The sequence below is a fragment of the Sus scrofa genome, chromosome 3 (genome assembly GCF_054392235.1).
Source record: "Sus scrofa isolate SSC_HxYL_T2T_F1_AM1 chromosome 3, Sscrofa_HxYL_maternal_Yorkshire_Landrace_v2.0, whole genome shotgun sequence".
NCBI lineage: Eukaryota > Metazoa > Chordata > Mammalia > Artiodactyla > Suidae > Sus > Sus scrofa.
In genome coordinates, this window is record NC_139385.1 from 6,809,258 (window position 1) to 6,822,443 (window position 13,186).

The 13,186-nt window shown below is 40.6% G+C and overlaps 1 protein-coding gene across 1 annotated transcript in view; it reads left to right on the plus strand.

Annotated features, from left to right (window-relative positions):
* The window catches only part of LOC110259857 (cytochrome P450 3A29-like), a 133,251-nt gene that overhangs the window by 26,868 nt on the left and 93,197 nt on the right, over window positions 1-13,186 (plus strand). The window contains exons 6-11 of the mRNA XM_085016564.1: window positions 597-696; window positions 4,810-4,992; window positions 5,432-5,520; window positions 7,087-7,235; window positions 10,921-11,048; window positions 12,092-12,158. Coding sequence (XP_084872690.1) covers window positions 4,900-4,992; window positions 5,432-5,520; window positions 7,087-7,235; window positions 10,921-11,048; window positions 12,092-12,158 — 526 coding nt within the window. The 5' untranslated portion in view covers window positions 597-696; window positions 4,810-4,899. The remainder of the gene's footprint in view (window positions 1-596; window positions 697-4,809; window positions 4,993-5,431; window positions 5,521-7,086; window positions 7,236-10,920; window positions 11,049-12,091; window positions 12,159-13,186) is intronic.

Sequence of the window (13,186 nt, forward strand, 5' to 3'; positions counted from 1 at the left end):
CTCCTCCGAATTTCTGTATTCTTTTTCCTTTTGTTTCATTTTTTTCTAATCTTGATGCTACCACAAATAGCTGCTTATCAGTTAAAAATCATATTTCCTTTAAAATTTTGTAACCAGGAAGCAAATTTTAGAAAATAGGGCAAAGAAATCTTATACAATCCTAAACTCATTTGTTGAGCATTCCAAATCTTCTTCCACTTGCAGACACATTGTTGCTTATTTATGATCAGGATACCTATAATTTTCATCTAATATTGTGTCATATGCCTTTTTCAGATTTTTGATGAGCTTTAAGACTGACTGGGTGGACTCTCCCTAAATATTATTCCATTCTCATATTAATTACTTTGATGATTTACCAACCTCTCTTCCTTTTTCATAATGAAATATTTTAAACACATAAAAATTATGGAGACGGGTATAATAAATACTCATGCACACACTACTTGGAGTTAAAGTTTCTAATTGCATGTCCCATGGTGATCTGTAGGCGTAGGGGTTGGGTGATTCTGGGTGAAAGTCTGGACTTCCACATGTGGCTCCCACTGCAGAAATCGGCTCATTTAACTTAACTAGCTCTGCTTTTTCTGGCACAGGTTTTTTGATGGTCAGCAGCCCGTGTTGGCTATCACAGATCCAGACATGATCAAAACAGTCCTGGTAAAAGAATCTTACTTGGTCTTCACAAACTGGCGGGTAGGCCGCCTTCTTCTTTTTTAAAAAACCATTTCTTTATTAAATTTTCACTTTGAAACATTAATAGAGTCCTAGGGCGTTGTTTTAAAAAATGCGGAGCGGCCTCAAGTCTTGTATCTTTAATCCCGTGTCCTCAGTGGTAATATCGTGCAGAACTAAAGCGCAATATCAAAGCAGGAAATTGATTTGGATGCTCTCCACCGAGCTTGTTCAGATTTCGTCAGTTTCATGTGCACCCGTTTGTGTGCATGCGCGTGGCTTTATGAAAATTCATCATAATATGTCGATTTTTGGAATGACCACCACAATCTATGTACAGTACTCTTCCATCCCCTTAATAGTTGAGGCTCCCCCTCAACTATTCTTTTATAGTCACATCGTGTACCTTGTCTTTTCGTCTTACCAGGGTTCTTAGGAAAGCAAACTCTTTTTCAATTTTGATGAGGGCAGTTTATTAATTTTACCTTCTGTGGGTTATGTCTTTGGTGTCGAGTCTAAAAACTCTACCTAGCCCTAGCTTCCAAGATTTACTCTATTTTTTTTTTAATTTATTTTGTATTGTTATTTCCCTCAACACACTTTTTTTTTTTCCCCACTGTGCAGCATGGGGACCCAGTTACACATACAAGGATACATAATTTTTTCTCCCATTGTAGTGCTGCATTGTTACATTGTTTCTTTTATTTTTTTTAATGTTTCCATATAGCATTTATTTTATGCTTGCCTTGGCTTTTACAGCATTTGAGAATTCAGCACAACCAGAAAAGTATTTGGTGAATTGAAAATTAAAGCATTTATGTGAGACTTTCTTGCAGAATATTTACATTTGGATTTATATACTGAAATTCCCTGGATTTACTCTAATTTTTTAAACCTACTGAGTTTTATGTTTTACATTTAAGTTTAGAATCCATTTTATGTTGTTTTCTTTGTCATTCATCTGTCCCTGTATTTTTTTAGTGTGAAGTTATTTTTTATCTACAAGTTCTTACTACTTACATTCTCCAAGACTTAGAGACTCTGTATTTATGATAGGTGAGTCTTACACATGAATTATCCAGTGAACTTGGAAAATAGAGAAAGCAAATTTAGATAATGGACCTAAATACATTATTGTCTGATTTAGTTTCTTTTCTTTTTTATTAGAGTATAGTTGATTTACAGTGTTGTGTTAATTTCTGCTGTACAGCATAGTGACCCAGCCACACATAAACATTTACATTCTTTTTTTTCATATCATGCTCCACCCCAAGAGTGTCCCTGTATATTTAATGTAATTATTTATACGAAGTACTATTGCCAGAGTGTTTTGTAAATCTTTTGTTCTTTTCTTTTTCTCTTCTTCTGGTCTCCTTTTTAATTTCATGATTTTTTATAGTTTTTTTTTTGTTGTTGTTGTTGTTGTTCTTTTTAGGGCCACACCTGTGGCATATGGAAGTTCCCAGGCTAGGGGTCGAATCGGAAACTGCAGCTGTGGGCTTATACACAACAGCCCCAGCAACACTGGATCGGAGCCTTGTCAGCAACCTACACCACAGCTCACAGCAATGTTGGATCCTTAACCCACTGAGCGAAGGCAGGGATCGAACCTGCATCCTCGTGGATACTAGTCAGATTTGTTTCTGCTGAGCCTTGATGAGAACGCCTCTGTGGTATTTGTAATTTTTTTCTCTTTACTTTCTCTGTATCTGCTACAGGTTTTGCTTATGGTTACCAGGAAGCTTACATAAAACATCTAGATATAATAGTCTATTTTAATCTTATCAAACTTCACTTTGTTCTCATTCAAAAGCCCAGTGTTTTTATACACACACATACACACACACACACTCTCTTTTTGTGTTTTTTGATGTCATAGTTTATAGTTGATCCTTAAACAACATGTACATTAGGGGTTCCAGTCCTTCCTAAATCAAAATTTTGCCTCTAACTCATATAGTTGACCTTCTGTTATGTGGTTCCACTCTACCCATGTTTTCCCATCCATGGATACAACCAACCGAAGATTGTGTAACACTGTAATATTTCCTATTGGAAAAGATGCAAGTGTAAATGGACCCTCCCAGCTCAAACCTGGTTTATTCAAAGGTCAACTATCTATCATTTTATGTTTTGTGTTCATTAACAAATTATTTTAGCTACTGTAATTTTTAATTCTTTGGTCCTTCAACCTTTACACTAGAGTGAGTCATAAGTGGTTTGTAGATCACTATCACAATATTACTGTATTCGGAATTTTAGGATATATTCCCATTTACCATTGTGTTTTATATTTTCATTTGATTTACTGTTAATACTTAGCATTCTTTTCAGCTTGAATTTTTGCTTTTGAGGGCCACACTCTTGGCATATGGAAGTTCCCAGGCTAGGGGTTGAATTGGAGCTGCAGCTGCCAGCCTATGCCATAGGCACAGCAGCACAGGTTCCGAGCTGCCTCTGTGACCTACACCACAGCTCACGGCAATGAGGATACTTATCCCACTGAGTGAGGCCAGGGATTGAACCTGCATCCTCATGGTTACTAGTCAGTTTCATTACTGCTGAGCTACAACAGGAACACCTACCCTTTAGTGTTTTTTGGTCACGTCATTCTAGTGATGATGAACCAACCCTGCTTTTGTTTGTCTTAAAATGGCTTTGAGGGCTTGCTTTGCTGGATAACATGCTTTGGTTTCTTTCAAAACTATGAAGAGATCATTTCACTCTTACTTTGCCTTCAGGTTTCAGGTGAAAAATCCTATGATAGATAGCATTATTGGATTCCTTTATAAATTATGAGCTTTTTTTCCTTCTTGTTCCATTGCGTTGCTCAAATTTCAAAAGTAGACTCCTCAGGGCTCCTAGACCTATTTCTGTGTGTTGCCAGCTGTCTCTTGTTGCTCTTCATGGGGTAGCAGAGGCTGGAATCTCCTACTCCACCATCTTGGTGATGTCACTTTAGCATCCAATTATTTTGTTTTTCCTTTTTTTTTTTTGTCTTTTTTTTTGTTGTTGTTGTTGTTGTTGCTATTTCTTGGGCCGCTCCCGCGGCATATGGAGGTTCCCAGGCTAGGGGTTGAATCGGAGCTGTAGCCACCGGCCTACGCCAGAGCCACAGCAACGCGGGATCCGAGCCGCGTCTGCAACCTACACCACAGCTCACGGCAACGCCGGATCGTTAACCCGCTGAGCAAGGGCAGGGACCGAACCCGCAACCTCATGGTTCCTAGTCGGATTCGTTAACCACTGCGCCATGACGGGAACTCCTAGCATCCAATTATTAAGGTGATGATGGTTGTAAATTTTTTTGTAGATGCCCTTCATCAAGTCGAGTAAGTTTTTTTTCTTCCTAGTCTATGAGTTTTGTCATGAATGAGTGTTGCACATATCCATTTCAAAACAAAACATATTTTTGAAAATATATTCTGCACAGCCCAGGAGGATGAATGAAGTTTTACACTATTTCCATGGGAAGAATAGTTTCCCTACCACATGGAGAATTTGTGTTTAAAAGGAGACTGGACTATATAGAGCCTGCAAACTACAGCAGGTTGCTGGATGTCTCCTCCACCCTCTCGGGAAGCTAGGCAAATATGTCTTTATTTTTTGTTTTTATTTATTATTTGAAAAATTTTTATCGTAGTCGCTTTACAGTGTTTTGTCAATTTCTGCTGTACAGCAGAGTGACCCAGTTCTTTTTTTTTTGGTTTGTTTTTGTTTTTGTCTTTTTGTTGTTGTTGTTGCTATTTCTTGGGCCGCTCCCGTGGCATATGGAGGTTCCCAGGCTAGGGGTTGAATCGGAGCTGTAGCCACCGACCTACGCCAGAGCCACAGCGACATGGGATCCGAGCCACGTCTGCAACCTACACCACAGCTCACGGCAACGCCGGATCGTTAACCTACTGAGCAAGGGCAGGGACCGAACCCGCAACCTCATGGTTCCTAGTCGGATTCGTTAACCACTGCACCATGATGGGAACTCCCCAGTTCTTATATATACATACATTCTCTTTCTACCATTATCCTTCATTCATCATGTTCCAAGGCAAATATTTCTTGATCATCTAGCATAGGGCTTGCTACTAAGTAGATAGTCACTGAATATTGGTTGACTAATTGAAGCCCATTTAACAGTTTTTTTTTCCACCATTTTGAAACCTCCAAAACTTATGTATGGTAGAATGTATTGACTTTCAACTCTAGTATTTTGGCCCATTGGGAATTATGAAAAATTCCATGTGTCTGGCTGTGGATGAACAATGGAAGAGAATACGAACGTTGCTGTCTCCAACCTTCACCAGTGGAAAGCTCAAGAAGGTAAGGAAAGATGGCTTGCTTTTAAAAACTCAAAGAATGACTTTAGCGACAGGTAGAAAACAAAAGCTCATAGAGAGTTCCCTAGTGGCCTCAGGGTTAAGGACCTGGCATGGTCACTGCTATAGCTCTGGTTAAAGCTGTGGCTCAGGATTCAATCCCCGGCCTCAGAACTTCTGCATACCATGGGTGTGGCCAAAAAAAAAAAAAAAAAAGGAAAAAAAGTAGACAGAGAGAGAAGAAAATAAGAATGTAGTGCCTTTCCAAGGATTGGTCTTCTAATGTGAGTTTCCTAAAAATGGTTTTTTTCTTTTCACTTCCTAAAAGAAACATTCTAAGATTCATTGTAAAATGTGACAAATTGCTCCGCTTGGGAAAGCCAGACCCTTCTAGGACTTGAGTCTCTGCATTTACCTCTGGGTGGTGTTAATTTTGTGTCTAGATGTTTCCCATCTTTGTTCAGTATGGAGATGCACTGGTGAGGAACCTGAGGAAGGAAACAGAGAAAGGCAAGCCCATCAATGTGAAAGAGTAAGTGGAAATTAAGCTTCTGGCTATCTGAGCTCACTTGAGACCCTCAAGCTGCCTGCCATGGAGTGGAAATGCCCACGGCTGAGTTACTCTAGTGACCAAACAGAAGTAGGTATGTGGTTTTACCACTCGAGTGTGCCACCCAAGGAGGAGTGCTGGGAAGCCAGGCAAAAAATAAAAATAAGAAATAGGGCCACTGAGAGAGAAAAGGACTTCTGTGTACACGGTCCAGGATCAACTTATCTGCTTAATTGTCACCTTTGCTATTCTGAAATACCAAATTACACAGTTGAGAAACATGACTGAACCAGAGTTTCGAGCAAATGAAATGGTGGTACATGAATGCACTCAGTCCATAGTAGTGGGTAAGGGGGTAAGAACATAACATTATGGACTTTGGAATAACTAAAACCTCTTCAAAGTTTGGGTAAAGATACCTATAAATACTAAACATTAAATCCTACCACCAATTCTCCTTCTTTTAGTCTCAAAAAAAAAAAAAAAAGATTTCCCATCGTGGCTCAGTGGTTAACGAATCCAACTAGGAACCATGAGGTTGCGGGTTCAATCCCTGGTCTTGCTCAGTGGGTTAAGGATCCAGTGTTGCCGTGAGCTGTGGTGTAGGTTACAGACGCGGCTCGGATCCCGCATTGCTGTGGCTCTGGCGTAGGTCGGTGGCTACAGCTCCGATTCGACCCCTAGCCTGGGAACCTCCATATGCTGTGGAAGTGGCCCAAGAAATGGCAAAAAGAGAAAAACAAAACAAAAAAAAGATCCGCTATAGGATATCAGTAGGGTGGCCACAGCCTTTATTGTCTTTTCTGGGATTTTGTAAATTACGGTAGAACAACAAGTTTAAACTCTGACCATCCTGGAAAAACTGGGGACCTATGATCAATTACCTTAGGGGTCTCCTAAGTCAGTTTGGAGTGATTTACTTATTTATTTTAAACTAGAAACATTTTTTAGTTCCTACATTTTACAGAAAGGACTCTGCTCTCAGGACAACCACAGAATCCTGGACAACCACAGGGTGGTCTTTTAGGAACCTTAGCAGGGGTGTAAGACAAGGAGAGAGGATGTTCCTGGCAGCTCAGAACAGGGAGTTGCTGCAGTTCGGTAACATGCAGAAGAGGAATCAGCCCTGAGCACAGAGACCGTGGTGAAGAAAGACCCAGATCAGTTTCCCCTTTCTTGACAGGACATCCTCTTGAGAATGAGTTAATTTTACGCTCTTTGTCTTAAGTACAGTGCTTATACACCTAATATTGCTTACAGTCAAGACACACTGCTGTTATTTGATTATGGGTCTCTATCCCCATTTGACTCAGAGGGGTGTCTAACTTGCCCTAGTGTCCTCATCACTCCTGCAACAGGGCCAGCTGCACCACTGGCATCTCATATACACCTTATGAGATGGTATAGCCGGTGCCTCTGAAAGAATATGGCTCTTTACCTGTCTTGCCTGGTCCTCTGAATTTGCATGCCATTCCTGTTGCACGTGTTGGGCAAGGATAATACAAACGTGCTGACTTTAATTTTCCATGTCATGCTTTTTCGATTCAGCATATTTGGAGCCTACAGCCTGGATATGACTACTGGAACATCATTTGGAGTGAAAATTGATTCTCTCAACAATCCACAACATCCATTTGTGGAATATGTCCAAAAAATTGTAATATTTGATTGTCTCGATCCATTACTTCTCTTTATAAGTATGTGGGCTACTATATTTCTTTTTCTTTCTTTCTTTTTTTTTTTTTCAGGGCTGCACCCGAGGCATATGGAAGTTCCCAGGCTAGGAGTTGAATTGAAGCTACAGCTGCCAGCCTACACCACAGCCACAGCAATGTGGGATCTGAGCCGAGTCTGTGACCTACATCACAGCTCATGGCAACACTGGATCCCTGACACACTGGGTGAGGTCAGGGATTGAACCTGCATCCTCATGGATACTGGTCAGATTTACTTCCACTGCACCACACTTTCCTCCCCTCCTTCTCCTTCTTTCCTTTATCTTTCTTTTCCATAATAGATTTATTGAGATGGAGCTCATATACTATATAATTTATCCCATTTTGTATGTACAGTTTATTGGTTTTTACATCCTAATGGTCCATCAACAGATGAAAAGGTAGGGAAATGTGGTGTAAATATGCAATGGAATACTATTCAGCTATAAAAGAGCAAGTCAATTCTGTCATTTGCAACAAGTTGGGTGGACCTTGAGGGCGTTAAGTCCAATAAGTGCAATAAGTCAGAGAAAGCAAATATCTATATATTGAATCAAAAAGAAGAAAGCCAAATTCACAGGAAAATGAGATCAGATTTTTGGTTATAAGAAGTGGGGGTTGGGTGGTGGGAGAATGGATGAAGGTGGCCCAAAGGTACAAAATTCCGTTATAACATAAAAAGTACCGGAGTTCCCGTCATGGCGCAGTGGTTGGCAAATCCGACTAGGAGTCCATGAGGTTGTGGGTTCGATGCCTGGCCTTGTTTAGTGGGTTGGGGATCCGGTGTTGCCGTGAGCTGTGGTGTAGGTTGCAGAAGCGGCTTGGATCCTGCATTGCTGTGGCTCTGGTGTAGGCTGGTGGCTACAGTTCTGATGAGACCCCTAGCTTGGGAATCTCCATGTGCCTCGGGAGTGGACCTGGAAAAGGCAAAAAGACAAACAAAACAAAACAAAACAAAAACATAAAAAGTACTGGCAGTGTAAGGCCTGACGTGAGTATTGTTATCCCTGCTGTATGCTATCTTTACACATGGCTAAGAGAAATAAGCTCTAAAATTTCTCATCATAACTGCAATGTATACATCTAAGGATAACCTGACCCCCTTGCTGCACAGTGGGAAAATAAAATTAAAAAAAATAAATAAAATTTCTCATCAAAAAGAAAAATTTAACTGGAAAAAGGTGATGGATGTTAATGTATGGCCATAATAATTTCACAGTATAGGAAAATCACATCATTATGCTGTGTGCATTAAACTACTATACTATGAATCTCAATTATAACTCAATAAAACTGGGAAAATGTTTTCAGCACAAAGATATGCGTTCCCATCACTATACTATAGTCGATTTTAGTCACTTCCCCCTCCCCTTAGCCCTAATGAATCACCCATCCACTTTCTGTCTCTATAGAGTTACCTATTCTGAACACTTCATACAGACAGAATCATATCGTAAGTCATATTTTGTGGCTATTTTCATTTATCATCATATTTTCAAGGTTCATCCATATTGTAGCATATATCAGTGCTGCATTTCATTGTATGAGTAAATAATATTCCATTATGTGGGGAGTTCCCACTGTGGCTCAGCAGAAATGAATCTGACTAGTAACCATGGGAACACAGGCTCAACCCCTGGCCTTGCTCAGTGGGTTAAGGATCCAGTGTTGCTGTGAGCTGTGGTGTAGGTCATAGACATGGCTTGGATCCTGAGGGGCTGTGGCTGTGGCTGTGGTGTAGGCCAGCAACTAAGGCTCCCATTCAACCTCTGGGCTGGGAACTTCCATGTCATGGGTGTGGCCCTAAAAAGCAAAAAAAAAAAAAAAAAAAAAAAAAAAAAGACAAAAAAATATTCAATTATGTGGACATTCTGAATTTTGTCTCTCCATTCATCAGCTGATGGATATTTGAGTTGTTTCCACTTTTTGGCTTTTATATGTGCATCCATGTAAAGGTTTTTGTTGAAATACCTGTTTTGGGTGTTTGGATACATTCTCAAGGGTGGAACTGCTGAGTTATAAAGTAACTGTGTTTAACTTATTAAGGAAATTTCAACTGTTTTCCGCAATAGTCACACCATTTTATATTCCCACCAGTCATGTATGAAGCATCTGATTTCTTGTCATTCGTGAAAACACGTGGTCAACTCTTTTCTATCTTTGTGATTATGGCCATCCTGGTGGGCGTGAAGTGATTTTGATAGGCATTTTGCTAATGGTAACTGTACGTTGAGTGATTTTTTTTATGTTGGCTGTCAACTTTGGTATCTTTTTAAACGTCTCTTCTATTCATATCCCTTGACCATTTATAGTCAAAAAAAGAAAAAGGGCCACGCTTGCAGCATATGGAAGGCTAGGGGTCGAAGCAGAGCTGTAGCTGCTGGCCTACGCCACAGCCAGAGCAATGCAGGACCTGAGCTGCATCTGTGACCTATGCCACAGCTTGCAGCAACACACAGGTTCCTTTACCCACTCAGCAAGGCCAGGGATCAAACCTGCATCCTCATGGATACTAGTCTGATTCGTTACCTCTGAGCCACAATTGGAACTCCAACATTTTAATTTTTTTGATAGATTTATTGAGTTAGAATTCACATACCATACAATTCACTCATTTTTCCTTTTTTTTTTTTGACCAGACCTGTGGCATGCAGAAGTTCCTAGGCCAGGGATCAAACCCATGACATAGCAATGAAAACCTTAACCAGTGGCCAACAGGGAACTCCTGTCATGCTTAACTTTTATTCATTTCAAAGTAATTCTTAATTGCCCTTTTTGTTTCTTCTATAACCATTGGTTATTTGTCAGTGTATAGTTTAATATCCATGTATCTGTGAATTTCTCAATTTTCTTACTGTTACTGATTTTTTTTTGTCTTTTTGCCTTTTCTAGGGCCGCTCCCACGGCATATGGAGGTTCCCAGGCTAGGGGTCTAATCAGAGCTGTAGCTGCCAGCCTACACCACAGCCACAGCAACACGGGATCTGACCCGCATCTGCGACCTGCATACACCACAGCTCACGGCAACGCCAGATCCCTAACCCACTGAGCAAGGCCAGGGTTCAAACCCACAACCTCATGGTTCCTAGCCAGATTTGTTAACCACTGAGCTGTGACGGGAACTCCTGTTATTGATTTTTAACATCATTTCATCATGGGTAAAAGACCTACACTTTATCATTTCTATCCTATTATTTTTTATACAGCCCAATTACAATAGCAGACTTTAATCTAGTTTATCCAAAGATACTCTAGTCCAATAATAAAAGGCTATGAGCATTGGTGTGGCTGTGGCTCCATTTCAGTTTCAACCCCTAGCCTGGGAACTTCCATATGCCATGGGTGTGGCCCATAAAAGGAAAAGAAAAGAAAACAAAAGGAAATGCTCTGAGATCCAAGAATATAATCCTATTCCTTTCTGTTCCTTTGGTCATTCCAAAGATGCAGAAGGAACCACTGATCTCACTGCTATAGTGATGGTCCCTATATATGGACTTGGCCTTGTTCTGACTTGGCTTTTGGAAGTCTGAGCATAGATCATAGAGGGAATGACTCCTGGTCGAGAACCTGGGTGTCTTTCACTTTTTGACTGGTAGGGCAAATTATAATTGTTCCAAATAAGTTTTTGCATTTTCACTGAGCTTTCCTTTTATCTTTTTCCCTACAGCACTCTTTCCATTCCTCAGCCCCGTCTCTGAAGTATTAAATATCTCTCTGTTTTCAAAAAGTGCCATGGATTTTTTCACAAAATTTGTAAAAAGCATAAAAGAAAGTCGCCTCAAAGATCAACAAATGGTAAAATGTTCAGTTTGGTGGTGAACATGTTTTTTGGGTAATTTATTGAGCTGTTACACATATTTGTGCACTTCTGCATTTTTATGGCAGGTAGAGAATCATAGAATTTAGACTGGGAGAGTTCTAACATTTCAAGGGAATGAAGAAGTTTGAGGTTGAGAAAAGGATTAAAAAATGAGTCAGAGAGTAATGTTTAATAAGAGGCATACCAATTAGTATATCACTACATAAATATTAAGATAAAAACCTATCGCTTCCTTTCAATAAATTGTCTAAGGATATAAATTACTATTTGGAATTACTTACCTGGTGTTAGACTGTCTCCATATATTATACTGGCAAAGAACCACTTCAATCCCAAGCCTCCTATCTCACAGATGGTCCAGTGGAAGCCCCGTGCACCTGCGGGGTGTAGTCTATGGTAAATTTGAGCCTCTCATAGTCTGAGTGGGCAGGGGTCTTCTCTGGATGATGAGGCTGCAAGCTGGTGAACCCAGCTTTGCCTCCTGAAGCTGGGGCCAGCACAAGGATGTCTGCAGGTCAGGGGGACAGGGTTGTGTACTCTAGGATGTCACTGAATATTGTATAACCTTCTGGAAGGATGGGCACTTGAAGATGCTTATACAAAAGCTGCCGGTGAACTCTGCTAATGTCAGTGGATTATTTGTGTGGACATTCATTAAGGAGAAAAGCTGGAGGGAAAAAAAAGAAGGATTGAAGTTAGGAACTTCCTCCTCAGCAAACAGGTGTGACAGGAGAGAGAGCAGGCAACTCCTTAAGGAGGGTTTCAAAAGCCAGAGAAGCCAAAGATCAGAGAGAGTGAGGAACAAACATCAACTGGACATGATGTCTGGATTTCTCTCTGGGAAATATGATGTTCTCCAAGATTTGTAGGTGGGTGCTTTTCTTCACTAAAAACTCGGGCAATACTAGTTAGACTTCTGCTCTTTAAGGGCTAAAGATAGAGGTTATATACTGCACTCTGGATTTATGTATGATTTTACAAGTAATTTTCTATCATTGAAATGTCTTTCTGTTTCCAGCACCGAGTGGACCTTCTTCAGCTGATAATTAACCACCAGAATTATAAAGAAATGGACGCCCATAAAGGTAACCATGGAGGTTTCAGAGGGGCCACTGTGGGGAGGCCCAGAGAAAGGGGTGGTTCTGAAAATGTGCAGGAAGTTTTTCCAGGCAGATGAGAATTTCTGCCACATTGAAGAAGGTCACACGTTCAGAGAGAAAGGGTAGCCAGAGGTGCTTCCTAGAAGTGGGCAGGCACAACTTTGTTCAGAGCTTGAAGGGGGCAAGTGTAGCAAGGAGGTCAGGCCCAGAAGCCAGTCCTGGTCTGTGCATCCCCTACAGCAGAGCCTCTGGGGCCCTTGTTTCCAGTGTGGATGCTCAGGCTCCTCCAGACCCACTGAGTCAGAGCCTCTGCCTGGAAATTTGCATCAAGGCTTCATCACATCAGGAGGCACAAGCCCCAGTGCTGGTGACCTTAACTTGGCACATTTGGTAAAGTCGTGTTCACCGGCTTAATCACTGTCAAGTTTAATGTTCCCTTTGTCATTAATACGTAATTCGTGGGAGAAGCAACTGAGTCTGTAAATATTCTGTTCCTCTTCACACTCTCACCTCCTAGTTTTTGTCATGAATGGTTTTTGACTGAAACCATTGTTGGCTATCGTGGTTGCAAAATGATGACCTTCTGATTCCAATTTTTTCTGTATTTATGAGTTGATGTTCTATTTTAAGGGAGAGCTTTCCATTCTCCTCCATTCACTTATTTCTTTATTTATTTATATCAGTATGATCTCGTATATCACTAACTGACTCTCTATCATCATTCTTTTTTTTTAATTTGTATTTTTATTTATTTATTTATTTATTTTTAATATATATATATTTTTATTTTCCCACTGTACAGCAAGGGGGTCAGGTTATCCTTACATGTATACATTACATTTACATTTTTTTCCCCACCCTTTGTTCTGTTGCAACATGAGTATCTAGACATAGTTCTCAATGCTACTCAGCAGGATCTCCTTGTAAACCCATTCCAAGTTGTGTCTGATAAGCCCAAGCTCCCGATCCCTCCCACTCCCTCCCCCTCCCTCCCCCTCCCATCAGGCAGCCAC